General features: G+C 40.1%; 2 protein-coding genes across 3 annotated transcripts in view; one reads left to right on the top strand and one right to left on the bottom strand.

Annotated features, from left to right (window-relative positions):
- LOC124953756 (nuclear hormone receptor FTZ-F1-like) overlaps window positions 1–16437 on the top strand; it is a 37829-nt gene extending 21392 nt beyond the window's left edge. The window contains 6 exon segments of the mRNA XM_047505609.1: window positions 3862–4524; window positions 10621–11378; window positions 12515–12773; window positions 12974–13074; window positions 13193–13240; window positions 13242–16437. Of these exon segments, the coding sequence (XP_047361565.1) occupies window positions 3862–4524; window positions 10621–11378; window positions 12515–12773; window positions 12974–13074; window positions 13193–13240; window positions 13242–13376 (1964 nt within the window). The 3' untranslated portion in view covers window positions 13377–16437.
- On the bottom strand, window positions 14747–18885 carry LOC124953777 (glycine cleavage system H protein). 2 transcript variants are annotated; one of them, XM_047505663.1, is made up of 4 exons: window positions 17996–18885; window positions 17573–17716; window positions 17255–17503; window positions 14747–15115 (listed from the first exon to the last, which is right to left on the bottom strand). In XM_047505663.1, the coding sequence occupies exons 1-3, from the start codon at window positions 18135–18137 to the stop codon at window positions 17259–17261; spliced, it is 531 nt and encodes a 176-aa protein (XP_047361619.1). In that variant the 5' UTR covers window positions 18138–18885; the 3' UTR covers window positions 14747–15115; window positions 17255–17258. The 2 variants fall into 2 exon arrangements, with proteins under 2 accessions (XP_047361619.1, XP_047361617.1); XM_047505661.1 differs by lacking the exon at window positions 14747–15115 and having other exon boundaries at window positions 16975–17503.
- Between the last annotated feature and the right edge of the window lie 15 nt (window positions 18886–18900).

Below are 18900 nucleotides of genomic sequence, written 5' to 3'. Positions count from 1 at the left end.
GCTGCGTCATGTTCTCAGCGAACTGGGTCAGTGGGTCTCCCCACCTCCTTTGCCTCGTACATCTACCAAGTATACGCACACACTGAGAGCCACTGCCTCTGTCGGGGAGTGCCAACGGCGTTACTGTTGACCCAGCCACGGCCCGTTGTCTCGCAACCTACCACGCGCTTGCTCCGAGCCCGTTTACACACTCGTCCCTTGCTTCTCTACATGCTTTGCTTTTGCTTTTCCCTACTATATATCTTTATGCTTACTTCTTGCTTTATCTTTTTCTCTCTTTCTTCTTTTTTTTTTCTTTTTATTTTTTCTTTTTTCTTTCTTTTTTTTTTTTTTATCTTGCACACTTTCTTTCATGTCACGTTACCTCGAGGCTTCTATGAAAAATGATGTCGATGTTAGTCCCGCATTTTAAGTTTTTAATACGCGGAGGATATGTCAAGAAAGTAAATCGACGAAAGAGCTTCTTAAATAAATTATCGGGCAATGTGCGTGCGTGCGTATGTTGGAACGTGTCGGAAGATATCGAGTAGTGAAAGAAGATAGAGAAAAAAAGACGCGAAGGGCGCAGAGCGAAAAGGGGCAAGAGCGAAACCGGTAGGTCGGCGAGTGGACAATTCTTTTGCTGCCGACATAGACCTGGTTCCGTAAGTAGGTCATCCCCTCTTAAGGAACGGCAGAGCGCGGTGGCGGCGACGGTCCTCCCCCTTCGATCGCGGCAGTACCGTCCCTCCGTCGTCTCGCCCTCCCTCGTTTCCTCCCACCACTGGCAGCATCAGCAGCAGCACCGGGCCAGTATGTACTGAGGCACCTCCATTCCGACACGGCGGCGGCGGCGACGGCGATTGAGTGGTGGTGGTGGTGGTAGTGGTGGTGGTAGTAGTGGTGGTTGTCGTCGTGGTGGTGGGTCCCGGTGGAGGTGGAGGTGGCGGGCACCTGGCCGCGCGCGCGGTGGCATGCGCTGCTGCTGCTGAATCACTTTCACTTATGCCGTGCGCTGTGTTGGATATACGACGCGACGTGCCTCCCCTTCTCTCCTTCTCGCCATTACTCCCTCCTCCTTCACCTCCCACCGTCGATTCTCTCTCTCTCTCTCTTTCTCTCTCTCTTTCTGTTCTCTCTGTCTCCGTCTATTCAGCTCGATGCATTCTCCGTCTCGCTCGCTCGTGTTCGCTCACCGTGCCGCTCGTCGGTAAAGGGACACGCGCGCGTTCTCTTCTCTGTACCTACCGAAACGCCAAAGGAGTCTGACATACACATAGTGCGCGACCCGTTACTACTGTAGAGTCATCCGTCCATTCCATTGCGCGCGCGCGTACCTAGTGTGTGCTGTTGTTTTTCCTAATATCTTCGATAGGTACTACTCCTCTTCTTTCCTTCGTATCTCCTGCTTCCTCCTGGTGTCACGCCAAACGTTTCATTCGAAGAGGCTCCTTTCCTTTTATCGGTGGCTACAAAAGAGACAGAGTGTAAGAGAGAGAAAGAGAGAAGAAGAGGAAAAGAAAGAGGGAGAGAAATAAAGAGAGAGAAAGAGAGAGAGAGAGAGAGAGAGAGAGAGAGAGAGAGAGAAAGACATTACGAGCGCGATAATCGTGTCCGCTCCTTGTCGCGTTGGCCAACGATATACGTGACGCGTATACCGGCACTGTGCGGTGCGGTGGTGCGGCCCGGCGCTCTCCCCGCGCTGAGGCGTTCTCTCTCTTTCTCTCTCTCTCTCTCTCTCTCTCTCTCTCTCTTTCTCTCTGTCTCTCTCTGTCTGTCTGTCTGTCTGTCTGTCTGTCTGTCTGTCTGTCTTTCTTTCTCGACTCTACTCGTGGCTCTCTTCTACCTACTCTACCTCCGTTCGTCGACGGTAGGGCGGAGGCAACGGTAGAGGAGGGGGCGCGGGCCCTTCGGGAAAGCAACGAGGCGAGAAGACAACTCTAGTCGCACGCAGATAGCCGAGCTGTCAAGTCGTGCGCGTGCGGTACACGACTCCTTCCTTCCCTCTTTTACGCCTACCGCGCCTTTTCTACACTCTTACATATACGCCTCTTCTCTCTTGTATCGTTTTAACGTCGCGCAAAAATATTATTCTTCCGAAACGAGTGCCGTAAAGTACTATTTTTAAAATATTATTACTATTATCACTTGTAGAACTGTTAGTACTTTTATTACTATTAGTACACAATCATCATTACTATCACGTTTCCGCTAAGGTGGAAGCTTTTACTCTCTTTCTCTCTTTCTCTCTCTCTCTCTCTCTTTTTCTCTTTCTCTCTCTCTCTCTCTCTCTCTCTCTCTCTCTCTCTCTCTCTCTTTTAACGCACACGTGCGCGCGATACCGCCACCTCCCTTTCTTACCTATTCTTTCGGTACGCGCGCGTCTCTCGCACGAGATAACCATTGGATTGCAGTGAGAAGACGGAGAAAGAAAACAAATATTTAGAGATAGAAAGAGAGAAATAAACCGTAAAAGTAAAAAAGAGCGAGAAAAAAACGAGCAAAAGATAAAGAAAGAAATATTAAAACGGCAATATCCCGGTGGTGCTACGTGCTGCTGGTGGGTAGCGGTGGTGGTGGTGGTTTGTTTTTGGTGTACCGTTCCTCAAGTTGGAGAGCCTTTATAGTGAGTTAGTGCTCTGGTGCTCCCTTTCGTTGTGCTGCTACACGCTACCTGGTGGATTCTAAAGCCGTCAAGATTTTAACTCGTGGTTCTTATATCGTGCCGCAATCTCGGCGATGTTTCGGACGTAGCTCGGCCTCTATCGGAACGGAATTCACGATGCCCGATGATTTTTTGAGTGAAGCTGTGCCGCGCAAAAAAAACGTGACTCGGTGATTGATAATACCATCCGTACGTTCGTCATCATACGCTTTAGAAAGAAAAAAGGAAAAAAAAGAAAGAGAGAAATAAAAAAAGCTGTATTTTTCCTTCTATCTACAACCCTGTTGTCGTTGCCGTCGTTATCAATCCCCCTCGACCCTGTTTAAAGGGCCACGAGAGTGACACGTTTTCGACCATCGTCGTCGTCCACCTCCCCTTAATTTTGACCGTTTTCCGTAAAGATCACGGTCGCCTCGTATACCTTACTATATGCGCCGCTACGCGAAAACGTTCTTCCGTGCGGTCCTTGCGCAAGGGTGATATGTTATTGGAGATGGAGCAACATTCGGGTTTGATGTCCCTGAATATGTCACCGTTCCATCTAAGTCCTCAGGGCAGTCCTCAAAGTGCGGCGAGCGCTGGCCAACCGCAACAGCAGCAGCAACAACAGCAGCAACCCCAGCCGCAGGCTCAATATAGTTCTTCGCCGTATGGAAATTGCGCCCAGAGCCCGTCATCCGCTATGTGTCACCACCACCAACAACATCAGCAGCAACAGCAACAGCAGGCGCAGTCCCATTCTCAATCGCAATCGCAACAATTACAATCGAGCCACAATCAAGCGCAATCTCAAGGTGGTGGCATCTCGGGTTTCGAATCGGCCTTCTTCTATGCGACCGCCCTCGAGGAGAGGTGTCCGATGTGCGGCGACAAGATGTCGGGCTATCAGTATGGTCTTCTCACTTGTGAATCCTGCAAAGGTTTTTTTAAACGCAATAATTCACCGTGCAGTAGCAAGAAGGTTTACACCTGTCTGTTCTCGCCGACAGGGGGTGGAGGAGGAGGAGGAGGAGGAGGAGGAGGAGGGGGCGGTGGTGGTGGGAACGGGAACGGGAGTGGCGGTAGCGGGGGTGGCGCGATCGGGGTCGGGGTCGGGGTCGGTAACGGTGGCGGTAGTGGCGGTGGCGGTGGCGGTGGCGGTGGCGGCACGTCGTCCGCCCTTGAGAGCGGGCCTTGCGGCAACAAGAAGGTATACACGTGTCTATTCTCGCCAACAGGGGCTGGAAGTAGCAACGGAGCTGGACCTGGCGGCAACAGCAATACCAATGGCAACAATAACAGTAACGCTAACAACAACAACAACAACAACAACAACAGCAGCACCAGCAACAGCAACAACAACAACAACAACGTGCCCAGTGGCGGCAACTCGTCTGTTCTCGAAGGTAGTGCCGGTGGAGGAGCCGGTGGAGGAGCCGGTGGAGGTTACAGCACCAGTACCGCCAGTTCTGCTGGCAATGCCGGCGGAGGCAACGGTCCTGGTAGTACCGGACCCGGTCCTACCGCTAGCAACGCGACAACTGGAACCTCAGCAACTAGCGGCAATGTTGCTGTACACACCGGTACTCTTTGTCATCCTAGCTTGGGCCAGGTCGGGGTTGGTATCGTGACTGGCTCGCTACCCTGCCCCTCCGATTTCCCTGACACCAAGGACATCGTTATCGAGGAACTCTGCCCGGTCTGTGGCGATAAGGTCTCAGGATATCACTATGGATTACTCACCTGTGAATCTTGCAAGGGTTTCTTCAAGCGCACCGTCCAAAACAAGAAAGTCTATACGTGCGTCGCCGAAAGATCCTGTCACATCGACAAGACGCAGAGGAAGCGGTGTCCCTACTGTCGCTTCCAAAAGTGTATCGAGGTCGGCATGAAGCTTGAGGGTGAGTTTCGATTTTAGGCCGTTCTTCTATTTCATCCGAGAGAAAGTTCGTTCCTTTTTCTTCTTTAATCAACGCGCTTTTACTTCTTTCTTCGCGATGTCAACTCCTTTTCATTTTCCTTCTCTATATTTGCGTTGGATTTTACTTGGATTTTAGTTGAGTTTCAACGAACTTTCTCTTTTCTTAAATCTTGCTTACTTCGTTCGCGTTGCACATAAATATGAGGGCGTCTAGATTAGGGTCGGATTTATGCGCGATCGACTAACTTCGTCGTGATGCTGTAATGAAATAAATGTAACGTCATATATATTACGAAAATGCGGAGGAAAAAAAGAACGTAGCAAATGTGGGTGGTTGGTAGTAGTTTCGAATGATGGCGCGAAAAGTGTTGCACAATTATAACAGATAAAAGTACGCTTTGCTCGGATCAGAAAAATGTTATTCTTTTCTTCTCTTATTTTTTCTCTTTTCTTCTTTTCTCTCTCTCTTTTTTTTTTTTTTTTTTTTTTTTTTTTTTTTTTTTTTTTAATGCAAGCGCAATATATGCGGATGTCTAAATGATCTTTCCGTTAAAACTTTGACAAATGACTATTTCCGACTTATTCGTTTTGGAGATCATAATTTTGCATCAAATGTTACAATGTACGAAGTACTGTAGTGGGATTTTCTAGCTTTCTAGTCTCCTCCCGCTCCCTTACCCAATACGGCGCCGAGTCAAAGAACATTTTCGCGGGAACGTGCGCGTGGTTGGCAACTCGTCTACTCTCGGTTATTTTCGGTTCTTCTCGAGAAACTTCGATCATTTTCGTATCCATTCGTATCCACACTTACAACACACACACGAGACACTATGCAAACCCGCTTGCGTTCGAACTTAACCTTATTACAGGCAATAAATGTGGACAACGGAGTCTCTTTTTTTGCTATCAACGCTCTGTTTTCTCTTCCAAAAGCAATCGTAGAATAACTGTTCTCACTTTCATTTATTATTTCCACATCGCGATCGCGAGGCATGAGTTATTTCAACGAATAATAAATCATACATCGACTTGCAGGATAAATCCTTCTTTATTGTTCCATGTGTTTTTTCCAAAAATATTCCATTCGGTATCTTTGCTGTCAGCCGGTATCAAGTTGTTGTTCGTCAAAGGGAGGAAGCTCTTTTAATTGATCAATGATTTACGAGAATCGACGTTAATCTGGTGTGCCGCGAAGTTCGTTCGCGAAAATGTAATCTGGCTCGTGCGGCCGATATAATTGAAATATAACTAGGTCTAGGCCCCGAAGGCCCAGCGATTAAGCGAATCTCGAAAGAGTTGCTGTCGTAATTGCCGCCTTTGCACGCCGTTTTCCACGGCGCGTTCTTACCAGTGGAAACGCGGCATTGCCTAACGCGGAAAGTTTCCAGAATGCTTGCGAGCGTTTACGAAAGGAAGCAGTTTCTTATTTTTCTAGGCTAGTCAGAATTACGAAGAAAATTTAATTTAGGTCGACCGTAACGGTGTGCGTAACATTTTATTTCAATAATACGAATAAAGACGACGCACGCACGTGTGCTCGCCTCACTGCCCATCGTATAGGAAATGAATCTTTAATGTCTTTCCACAAGAGCGAGCTTGTAAAATTAGAGTATCTGTGATAAAAACTAGTGAATCGTTCACGTAACTCGTCCTTTACTTCGATTTTTCTTTCATTCTTCTTTCTTTCTTCCTTTATTTCGTCTGAAAGCTTTAAGTATCGTTTTATCGTTTAGACAAATAACAAATATTGGTAGGACACGATAACGCACCGACAATTTATCGATCTTAACGATTTCTTAAACTCACATATCGACGGTTTTCTAAATAAATCGACGATAATCATTGTTATCTTAAGTAGAATGTCGGCAGTGTTCGTTACAATCCGGTTTGCATGTTCTCTTTGCGCGTATGTAAATTTTAATCTAAAGAGGATCTTCCTTTAAAGCAATTATCTGTAGGTATGCGAGAATCCTGACATAATTTAACTTTCATCGAAGTGGTTCGTTGACTAAACCCTCATTCGTTTTCCGTTTTCTTCCTTCCTCTTTACTCGAACGCCCATATTGTAGAAATATCATGGATACGGCTAAAATGCTTGTCTCTCATCGGCCAAGGTCTGCCATCTATAATACCACGCGTATGAGCTTTTATCGGTTTCATTTTTGTTATTACCTATACACCGATGGAATAATGACTGCGTTTAAACGATAATTTTAAATTGTATGAATAAGTAAAGCAACTTTACGTCAGCGAATAATTAAAAGGTTAGAATAATTGTTCTATTATTCGAATACTTGCTTACAATAAAAGAAAAAAAGAACAAAAATTTCTTTGTTTGCTTTAGAAATTTATACTCATCATCGATTTTCATTTTAAAAGCAATCGACATCCCCAAAATAAATCTTCAACTTTTAACCCTAATTTCATCTTCCGTTGGTAGCACTCAATGAATCCTTTAATGAACGTGCGTTACCCCTTAAAAAGTAAAGTTAGTCCCTTTACTCTTTACTTCAAATAGTAAAGCATTTACGAGTCACAAGGAGCAGCAGCACCAACAGCAGCAATAGCAACGGCAACAACAGCAGCAGGGCATGAACAGCGCTACGTACGTACGACTTTAGTCCAAGCCCAAGAGATACTTGCGCAAGTGTCGTCTGGAAATTCGAGGTAAAGACATTTCGTTCCAGCGTTATGCCTACGGGCTAAAGTCTTTCATCGTTCCCCCTTGTTCTTACTTTCTATTGGATGAACAAATTATAATTTCACTGATACACATACATGCGGAAAATTCTTAGGGAGAAGTTCAAAACTTATCGTTAAGAAGATTAACGTGTCTCGATCGTATGGGAAACAAAAATGTCATCCTAACTAATATTTTTTAAAGGATCAGAAGATATGGTCATTCAGAAAGATGGTGTACATTCTTGAGATGAATTCGTTACTATTATCAGCAATTCTTTACAATTCATCTTCTTAGAGGAGTTCAAAGAGAAAACGAGAAAGAGAGAGAGAGAGAGAGAGAGAGAGAGGGAGAGAGAGAAAGAGGGACAAACAAACGTCTCGCATCTGTTTGCCACGTGGTCAGATTCCGAGTTTATTGGAATCTTTTAAAGTAGTATTCAATCATAAGAAGGGAAACAATGAAGGCACAATGGAAGCACGGAATATCGTGAGGACGCGTGCAAACGGCTGCTGACGAGTCTCCATTTAGGGACTCACGAATTTCATAATTGTCGTGTCGTGTTGAAAGACGGTGCTATACCTGCTCGCTTACTGCCAGTGTGTTGCCTTCCTCTGCCTGCTCGCCTGCCAGCCAGTCTGCCAGCCAGCCAGCCAGCCAACTTGCTTGCTTGCTTGTTTGCTTGCTTGCTTGCTTACTAGCTTGCTTGCTTGCTTGCTTGCTTGCTTGCTTGCTTGCTTGCTTGCTTGCTTGCTTGCTTGCTTGCCTGTTCAACTCCTACCTTCTCGTTGAGTTCCGGAGAGGTGAGGGAGAAAGGTTGAGGCGGCGCGCAGCGCAGAGATTGTGTAATCTCTCGTTGAGTGAAGCCTCACCGTCTTCTTTACATCGAGCCTTTTATTTCTTTCGGGCTCTCTTTCTCGGCTCCTCGCCCGTGCACACCCGAATTTGCGTCACTTACACCTACTTATGTCGGTGTCCGCGCTTTCTATCGTTTGATCGGTCCTCATTGGTCACGTGACACGAGTAATTTTCTTCATTGGCCATTTGCCATTTAGATGACCAATCGTGGAAATTCTCCTTTTGGTTTCTCGCTTTTTCTTCTCTTCCAAACTGGAAGAATTATTCAATATTTTTGTCAGATTAAGAATTATTCCTCGGTATTCTCTCTGCTTCTCGAATTTCACGAACAGTTCGCCACTTTCATCCATTTTTTTTTTTTTTTTTTTTTTTTTTTTTTTTTTTTTTTTTTTTTTTTTTTTATTACGTCTTTCGCAACGTATTCGATGATTTCACTCTAACGGTCGTGTTCTCATAGGAAAAGAGCCCTCGTGTGATTGGCTGGGCCATAGCCAACGATTCTCACGTGACCGCCTCTTAATTTCTATGGGGAAGACTTAAAGTCTTCGAATCCGTAGATCCGTAGAGTAGATCTCCCTTTCCCTTTCGTCTATACATCTATCTATTTATTTATCTATCTTCCTTTTTCTTCCCTTTAAGGTTTCGACGAGTGTATTTGCTCTTTCATTCTTGAATAATCTAGAGCTTTTCTTTCACAAGCTCTTTAAATCGCACCCAAAGTGGAAATCTAGGTACTAAACAGCTGTTCATTTCGAACGAGCATTTATCGCGGGAGATGAAAAGAAGCGCAAGATCTGCTACGGACTGATAATCAAACTTTTCCGGTAGACGTACACTCCCATGAATTGCGTAATATTTCCGTGTGTAGAATCACAGAGAATCGTATGTGTGTCCCGACTAAAACGAGCTGATCTCGTGTTCGTGTAAAATAAAAATAAAATAAATAAAATAAAATAAAATAATAATAAAAAAAAAAAAAAAAAAAAAAAAAAAAAGATGCCATCGAAACACGAAGATAATTGTCATCGTAATCGTATCAAATTCATGAATCACAAGCGAACGGTATATTTCGCGAATTTGCCTTTTATTTCTTTCTTTCTTTTTTCTTCTTTTCTCTTTTTTCGTTTTCCTTCTACTTTTTTTTCTTTTTCTTTTTTTTTTTTTTTTTTTTTCCTTTGTATGCACAGTTGGCAAATGACACATATCAAGATGATAATTCAAATTCGTATATATTCCTGGTTACCGATAATAAAATCGCTTTTCGAAGGTCTCCATTAAAAAGAAATAAGGAAAAAAAATCAATAGGAACTGGATATCGTGTTGCGCGCAAGCCAATTGAAGATAGAGAAGGGAGAGAAAAATAAAGGAATAGAATTAGATAAAGACAAACGCAATTATTAGAATTATTATTACTTATTCGTTATATAGACCGTACATTATCGAGTTCGCGATGAGTAATAACGTTATTTCGAAACTACAATTAAACTCGAAAGTATAACAATCTAAAAAAAGAAAAAAGAAAGGAAGAGAAACGCGTATGGAAAAAGAAAAAGAAAAAAAAAATAAATGAAAACAAAAAAAGATACTTCTTCAATGGCGCATATTAACCGAATAGAATTAGACGCAGAATCCTGAATAATTTTTGATTCGATCGTACATACGTATTATATACCATACTATGGTATATGCGATAGACCATAGGTGCATCGAAAAGTAGATGTGTGAAGTAAGTGAAAAGGAGGGAAGAAATGAATGAGGAGGGAGAGAGGGAGGGAGGGAGATGTCAAGTTTAGACGCGAACCTTGACGCTGGGCCATGCCTTTGGTCTGGTATGCGTAACGCGACGAACGCGGAGGGCTTCGGAAAGGAGAGAAGTGAGAGTGAGTGAGCGAACGAGTGAGCGGGCAAGTGAGTGAGAGTGAGAAAGGCAGAAAGGAAGAAAGAAAGAAAGAAAGAATGAAAGAAAGAAAGAAAGAAAGAAAGAAAGAAAGAAAGAAAGAAAGAAAGAAAGAAAGAGTGAAAGAGTAGAGGAGTGCGTGCGGTCCCCGTTGGCGGTGTCGCGACGACGGTGTCGATCGCGGGTCCGGGGGCTGAGAGCACGAAGCTATGGGTTACGCTGAGGTAAGGAGGGCCGAGGGAAGTGGGCAAGAGGGCGGGGAAAGAAGAAGGAGCACAGAGGCACAGAGCAACAGAGAAGTGGACGGCAGCGACGGCGGGTTAGCGGCGCGATTCAACCTCCTTTCACTTTCGAGGAGCGCGCGAATACGTCGATCGCGCCTGTGTATTTCTATATGTTAAAATGTGTGTGTGTGTGTGTGTGAGTATGTAAGCGTGCGTTCGCGACGACGACATAGAGCAAAGCAAACGCGTCGTACGAAAATAGGCAACACTGCCGGTTTCGCCGCGTGTTCGCCCTACAAAACGCGAGTCTCGTTTAAAGAGAGGAGATGGAGGAGAAGGCTGCGACGGGGTCAGAGGTCGGCAAAGCTGTAATCCGTTTCTAAATCGTTTTCTTTTTTGCTTTTATCAATGTTCCAGCTGTGCGGGAGGACCGCATGAGAGGCGGTAGAAACAAATTTGGGCCGATGTATAAGAGAGACCGAGCGCGGAAACTACAAATGATGAGACAACGGCAGCTGGCATTGCAAACGATATGCGGTAGTCTCGGCGATCCATCAAACTATACTTCCACCGTAACACCTTTCCTGCACATCAAGCAGGAGATTCAAATACCTCAGGTCTCGAGTCTAACGTCCTCGCCAGATTCGAGTCCGTCTCCGGCGGCGGCTGCGGTGGCCGCCGCCGCTGGTGGCCTCCTCACCACGCAATCCGCCGGCGGTGGTGCCGGAGGTGGCGGCGGTGGTGGCGGAGGAGGAGGCGGCGGAGGAGGAGCTGGGCAGCATCAACTGATCGCCCCTTCCTCTCAGCAAAACCTCGCCGCCGGTAATCACCTGCACAACCTCAACCCTGGCCTCGATAGCAAGCTATGGCCCGCTAATTCGACCACCCCCAGTCCGAAGGCCTTCAACTTTGGCGAACAGTCGGCGCAACCCCACGGACCGCCGCCGGCCTCCGCGCCTTCTACCGCGCCCTTGAAAACTAGTCCGCTGATAAGAGACTTCGTGCAGACGGTCGACGACCGCGAGTGGCAAGCGTCCCTCTTTGGGCTCTTGCAGAACCAAACGTACAATCAGTGTGAAGTGGATTTGTTCGAACTAATGTGCAAAGTGCTCGACCAGAATCTTTTCTCGCAGGTCGACTGGGCCAGGAACTCTGTATTCTTCAAGGATCTCAAGGTGAGTTAGCTTGGCTCTCTTCTTCCTCGTAACGCTAACCTCCTTATATCCCCACTCCCTCCTCCTCCTCCTCCTCCTCCTCCTTTCCTTTCCCTTTTTCTCTCTACACCTATTTACAATACATTTTGCCAGTCGATCTTTCCCATTTTTTCAATACTTTTCGAACGTTCGTACGACTACGAGAGAGTCTCTTCGAGGAAAAACCGGCGGTCCGTTCTTACCGATAAATAACTCGTCGTTGCTGGCCCGCTCGACTCTACGAGTGGCGGGGATGTGAGGTAACCAACGGCATTGCACAATCACTGAATGATTTCAAGCATCGCCTCATATCTAGGTCATAACGAGATACGTTTCTGGGTTATGGCGGTTGCCCCAAAGCAGCAGACCCATGTTAATTATATAGGATTGCGTATTACGTCGTCATCGAGATCCCAATATGCACCTATTTTTCATACCGATTTCGCTTTCCATTTTTTTCTGTTTTTTTTCCGTTTTCTTCTCTTATTTTTTTTTGTTTTTTTTTTTTTTTGTTTTTTTTTTTTATTCTATCGATACTCTTCTTCTTTCACTCGCAGCATGAGATTCGATAAACTCCTCGGCCACGTAATATTATTCGTTTTCTTTCCCTTTCTCTCTCTCTCTCTCTCTCTCTCTCTCTCTCTCTCTCTTTCTCCCATGAAAAGAAGCGATTATGATATCCATCGACATATTCATTTGTTCGTGATTACCACCATTCAGTATGTATAATATCGTTGTTACTGACACTCTACGTAAGCAGACTTATATCGAGTGCCACTCAAATTTCATAACACATATCCACTTTTATATTTCGATTATTTCGAGATTTTTGTTGAAATTTGTCTTGCACGGTTCTTTTTTCTTTTTTACAAACTAAACGTGATGATTTTCTTCTTTTCTCCTTTTTCTTTTTTTTTTTTTTTTTTTTTTTTTTTTTTTAATCAAATCCACAATCTACAACTTACGATCATATTATACGATCATATAATGTGTCGATGTTTATTCATTAAATTTATTTGTATTCATTAAACGTATTTCGCGATCATTATCATTATTTATACTGTATCCTTTACATTTGTTAAATATCAATGTAAAAAGGAAAAAATTCATTTTAATAGGTCGACGACCAAATGAAATTACTGCAGCACTCCTGGTCGGACATGTTGGTGCTTGATCATCTACATCAAAGGTTGCACAATAATCTACCCGATGAGACCACGCTTCACAATGGCCAAAAGTTTGATCTTCTGTGCCTAGGCCTACTCGGAGTTCCTTCCTTGGCAGATCTTTTCAACGATTTGTCCTCCAAACTTCAGGAGCTCAAATTTGACCTGTCTGATTACATTTGCATGAAATTCCTGATGTTGCTTAACCACGGTAAGATTTTAATCTCGCCTATCCTTTGTTCTTCTTTTTCTTCTTCTATCTTCTATTATATACTTGCAATAATTAGAGAGAAGAGAGGGAAAACAATAAAAGAATCGATTCTTATAAAGTCTGTTAGGACATACGAAATTATTTATAAAATTATTAACAAAGAAACGGATTGATTGGTCGATTATCTTTGATATATACAGATGTTCGCGGTCTGGTTAACAAAAAACACGTACAGGAAGGTCACGAACAAGTTCAGCAGGCACTTTTGGATTACACGTTAACTTGTTATCCGTCTATACCGGTAGGTTTTATTACAATTTCATTTTGCAAAATTTTTTACTTATTAGTCGCTCCCGTAAGATGTACTCTCTCTCCATGGTCCACATATATTCTCACATTATTTCTCTCTTTATATATAGGACAAGTTTAATAAGCTGTTAGCAGTATTACCAGAAATTCACGTGGTAGCGAGTAGGGGAGAAGACCATCTTTACCAGAAGCACTGTAATGGCGGTGCTCCAACTCAAACGCTTCTTATGGAGATGCTTCACGCCAAGAGGAAATGAGACGATAGATTCGTGTGCCGACTCTACCGTAAAATAATAATCCATTGGTATGTACTATATTTTAAATACATTGGTAGAGTCCTCGAAATGTCAGACAGAGTGGACCTCAAAGTACCTATTATGAGCTAACTCGGCTTAGGTATCGGACCAAGTTAGATAGCCGTGGTTCATAAAATACCTATGCAAACAAATCAAGTATAGACGTACATACTTTACATATATACATAGTATATGTATTATAAAATGTATCTAAATATATAAACATAATGACATATATTTTCTATATTTGATGTTGAAGTTTTAGAGATGTATCCGTGGAAAAAATTACCCCTGTTGGTGATACAAGCGCAGGGAAACAGTAAGCAAGATGCCTTGAAAACAGTACAAAGGGTGGTTAACAAAATATTGGTCAAAGGGCAGGCAACTTTGTCAAAATAAGCAAAGCTATTTTTCTAATACTAGATGCGATTATTTTTAAGCATACCACTGAAGCCTTGCTCACACTCGAACGAAATATTCTAATAGTAACAAAAATCAGATCTCTCAGTTGATCGTGCTTCTGCAAGAAATTCAATTATAGGAATATTTGAGTGATAGTCAAATCACGTATATGATTCTATGTATTCACGCGGATAATGTACACGAGCCGAGAGAGAGAGAGAGAGAGAGAGAGAGAGAGAGAGAAAGAGAGAGAGAGAGAGAGAGAGAGAGAAGAGTACAGGTGGATTTGTGCGTGTTCGTGTGTGTGTGTGTGTGTGTGTGTGTGTGTGTGTGTGTGTGTGTGTGTGTGTGTGTGTGTGACAGAGAGAAAGAAAGAAAGAGAGAGTGCTTATGCGCTCATTAAAAGCACGGTTATATCTGGACATCGTTAAAACTTCCTACAAAAATCTGCATTTTTCACACTTGCACATAGCAGGGCTACTGTACTGTAAATACTAGTTAACACATTCCAATTATGTTGTAAAGTATAAGTCATGTTAAATATGTAATTATAATATTTTGTGTATAGTTTAATGAAATAAATATATTTCTGTTGCTTACTGAGAAAAATCATTAGCTACTTAATATCTTCACATTAATTTTATAAGTTTTAGTCGTGTATCTCTCTTTATTATTTTTCAAACAGGTGGAGGAAGAGAATAACAACAGAATGAGATATTTTATTATTGTATGTTATAACGTAATAAAGAATTTGTTTAAAAAATAAGAAAATTATTGGAGCAAGGTTTATGTGGTCCTACATTGATTAGCGATTACTACAGACTATGGACGCACACGTAACCGCGTGCATACATATATAATAGAAATATAAAATGCATGCACATACGCATGTGTGCGTGTGCAAGTACGAGTACGTGAAAATTAAAACAAAAAGGAAAAAAAAGGAAAAATAAATAAATAAATAAATAAGTATATAAATATATATATTGATATTGATTTAATATATAAAATAAAAACACAGACACAAACACACATCCATATTCTCTTATCACAGTTGTTGAATAGATAAATATTTAATCTAATATTAAGATAAAGATCGAAGGTAGTAATTTTTCATTAAGATTATATTATTCTTTAGTTAATAGTAAGAAATTTTTCAGTGCTGTGAAGGTTGTCTTTTGACGCCTGTGGTACCCAAGCCGTCGAATGATATGCGTGCTAAATTTCAAGTTCGGATGTGGCATTGTGAACAACAATTATCCTTGCTCGTAATTAGCTGGCTATCGATAAGATTGCCTCCTGAAACTCCCCTTTGATCACGTATCAAACAAGTACCTGGGAAATAAAAACTATTTTAATACTTCCAATTTTCCAACGACGATCGCAATACGTGTAGCTAAGAATAAATAATTCCTTAACGTTGAATGAATCTTTGATGTGACCTTAGATTAAGAGTCGTACGTTGCATTAAAAAAAAGAAAAAAAAAGAAAAAAAGAAAAAAAAAAAAAAAAGAGGAGTAACAGGCGGCCGAAATAATTTTCTGGGTATCCAAAAAGGTTATTAGGTACTCGTGATTTCTACGAGTAAAGATGATCTATGTTCACAGCTGCGTTTGGCTTTAAATCAATATACAAGTATGCTAATGTGTTCTCAAATTTTCCAATCCGTCTGGTTCAAAATGTACGATCTGATCAGATACAATCGAAAGATTATCGTTTTCTTCTTCACATACACATACACACACGCACACACACACACACACACACACACACACTTATATATGTATATTTCTTCTTCGATCCCTTGGAAAGCACAGTTTTATTTCACTCAAACAGGAATGTCTACCTCTTCTCATAACTGTATTAAGTTTTTATACTTTTACATTTTTAGTAACCGCATACCTCAGTACACACACTTTGACAGCAATCCATACACAATAAGTTGGATGTTGTTTTTCATAGAACGGTACTTTTAGTTGCATTAATTCATACGTGCATAAGCATACCACAATGTAAAAAGTTCCATTGAGAAATATTGTATTTGTCGTAATGTCCATGTCGCTTTAGTTATAAATATACATGTTACTAATTAAATTATACTTGCGATCTGTATATTGTACCAAAATAGAAATCTAGTAAATAATGTCAAAGGTTAATTATACACGCATGGCCCCACGTTGCTGTTTGGGTAAGGCAAGTTAAAAACGTGTGTCATATTTATGTTATAACAATTATATTTACTTTCGGAAATTGTGCTGATCATATCGATATGATAAATATCACGATATAATTTGAACTATCGCAAATACCATTCATTTGAAATATTTAATTCTTAATTGACCGTTCTTTATCCACGTCCAAGAATAAAAAATAATCGTTTCATTCATTATTTTACATCATTTTAAATAACGATTATTATCGAATAACAGCGTTAGAAATTCTACTCAATATACCTCTGATGCAAAATGTTAACTAGACAAAATGATATATAATTTAATGTAAATGTGATTCCTTCATCGCGCGAATATATATCACAAAAAATTTATTTTAACACGAAAGGGAAACTCATACGTTGTTAACACTGCCATTAGAAGCTGGCAATTGTAAATTATGTAGAAAAATTCAATGATTGTAAATATATCTTTATTATTAACAAATTATTTTTTCTTTTCAGAATCTCTATATAATATGTCATATTATTATTCATTGCATTCATCAAATACCCATCATGCATGACAATATGATTCCTTATATTCTTAATTTCAACAAATACAAATAAATGTTCTCCCAAAAAAAAAACATATAACGAAAGAAATAACATATATGAAGTTAGGTCAAAGAATATCTCACAATATACATATTTTCAAAATATTTCATAATATCAATTATGTATGCTACAGATTTTAATTGTCATTTATAATTTACAATTCATAAAATATAGACTTCGTGTTTATTCCTTTCACGCTAAATATTATATTGTCATGATATGAAAATAAAAATGCATAGTAATACAATGCAGCTTACATTGTAAAAACATTATTTTTGATATGCAATCCTATGTAAAAAGAAATCTTCGCTATAATTGTCGATCAAGAATTACAGATAAATGATATTAAATTGAAAGTTCATAATTGGAAAAAAAAGAGGAAAAAAAAAAAAAAAAAGAAAAAAAGAAAGAAAAAAAAGGAGAAATGAAATCTGCTATTTGATAATATATTTACTGACTATACAAATTGACTTCATTTTCTGTGATTCGCTTAGATTTTGTCTAAAGATCACATATTTATACAAACAACTAATTATTTTTGATATTCATCTATGTCTACATCATTTGTGTCCATTGTATTTTTATGCTTCAAAATGAATAAATAAAAACAATATCTGCTTTGTATGAAATAGATTGTGTTTGTGAAATGGTTTTATAATATCAATATATATAATTTAATTAGTTTATGAAAAAAATAATATAAAAACCGTTTTAAGGATTTTCACTTTCATGGGAGCCAGACTTCAAAAATAATTCATAAGCTTTTTCATTCATAAGAGCCTTAATTTCCTCAGGATGGCTTAGTTGTACTTTATACAACCATCCTTCATTATAACAAGATGAATTAATCAATCCTGGTTTATTTTCCAATGCATCATTTTTTTCTATTATTGTTCCACTGACAGGATTTATTAATACGGATGCAGCTTTTACGGATTCCAATGCACCACATTCCTCTGAGAATAATGATATTTATTAAAAATATAAAATAACTTTAACATATAAAATTCATGAAAATATCAAACCATCTTTTTTAAAGGTAGATCCAACGTCTGGAAGTTGAGCATACACTACGTCACCTAGTGCATCTTGTGCATGATCAGATATACCAACTGTTCCTACATTATTATCTACTTTGATCCATTCATGCGTATCCGTATACCATCTTTCTAAATAGGTTAAAAAGGAAGAAGAAAATCTTCATGTGAGTACAAGTAAACGATAGAATCTCTAATGAATACACTTATAATTATATATAATAGAAGTAATTAGAGATAAATAATTCGTAAAATTGATAGTATAAAAATCTATCATTATCATTTCGAGATATTATGAATGTTTCGTAATATTTTACGAACTAAACAAATATTTTTATATACCATTCTATCAACAAAATCGTGCGTTCTCTTGTTTTAAATTTTCTACTAGTATTTTTCATTCGAACTTACCCGTTCTTAATCGTTGAGTTGTAGTTATATTACGTGAAGTAGATTGAAACGAAGTTGATATAGGAATTGTGAATAATTGAGTCTTATGTGAAGTCACTTTTTCAAAAGAATGCTTAATTATTCTTGTAAACAATCTTGCCATTTCTCTCTCTCTCTCTCTCTCTCTCTCTCTCTCACTCTCTGTCTCGTTTACTCTTTTAATATCAAAAAACTTTCGGTCGACTTAACCTTACTTTGCTTCGTGTCGTCTGCTCGATACTGCCAAAGCACTCCGATTGACGTCGTGTTACTCCGTGGAATACGAACGAAATGGCGCGTTCGAGCAAATACATGAATATTTCAATAATCTTTAGAATATTTCTTAACCGTTTCTGGTGTCATCAAGAACTGTTATCTTTACGAAGATTAATGGAAACTTTATGCGATGTTTCAATAATTAGACATAATACGTAAAATAATGACTACTATTCTACTGTTTGTTCATTGTTTCTTCTTGAAAGAATTATTCATATATTTGTTTATTTATTTATTTATGTCAATAAATATTTCAACTAAATAAAAAACCGTTGAATCTGATATTTTTTTCCCTCCAACTAAGTTTTCCGATAGCTAAAGAATACGAATGTTATAAGCAAAAGTATTCTTTTTATAATATATAATCTTTTTTCTTATACTTCTTTTCATTAAGGCAAGATATTTCTAATACAATTACGAAATAACGAAATAACGAGTTATCACGAGCCAAAGAATATGTTACAATCACGTGAGGTTAAAAGGACAAGAGAAATATTTTATAATGATAACTTTAGATCTCTTTTTATCAAAGTTGGATGATATCAAGACGACCTCGTGAGTTCAATGAGAATAACATAACAATAATAATATAGGGAGGTATAGATATTTTA

This window comes from Vespa velutina, chromosome 13 (genome assembly GCF_912470025.1).
Source record: "Vespa velutina chromosome 13, iVesVel2.1, whole genome shotgun sequence".
In the NCBI taxonomy this organism is placed as follows: domain Eukaryota; kingdom Metazoa; phylum Arthropoda; class Insecta; order Hymenoptera; family Vespidae; genus Vespa; species Vespa velutina.
This window is presented reverse-complemented; position numbering and strand designations above follow the sequence as displayed.

Bases quoted from the DNA above. Each gene is read 5' to 3' on its own strand.
- LOC124953777 (XM_047505663.1), bottom strand. From the start codon at position 18,137: ATGGCAAGATTGTTTACAAGAATAATTAAGCATTCTTTTGAAAAAGTG. The intron at 17,717-17,995 runs GTAAGTTCGAAT...TAACCTATTTAG, and splicing joins AACTCAACGATTAAGAACGG to AAAGATGGTATACGGATACG. The intron at 17,504-17,572 runs GTTTGATATTTT...CATTATTCTCAG, and splicing joins ATCTACCTTTAAAAAAGATG to AGGAATGTGGTGCATTGGAA.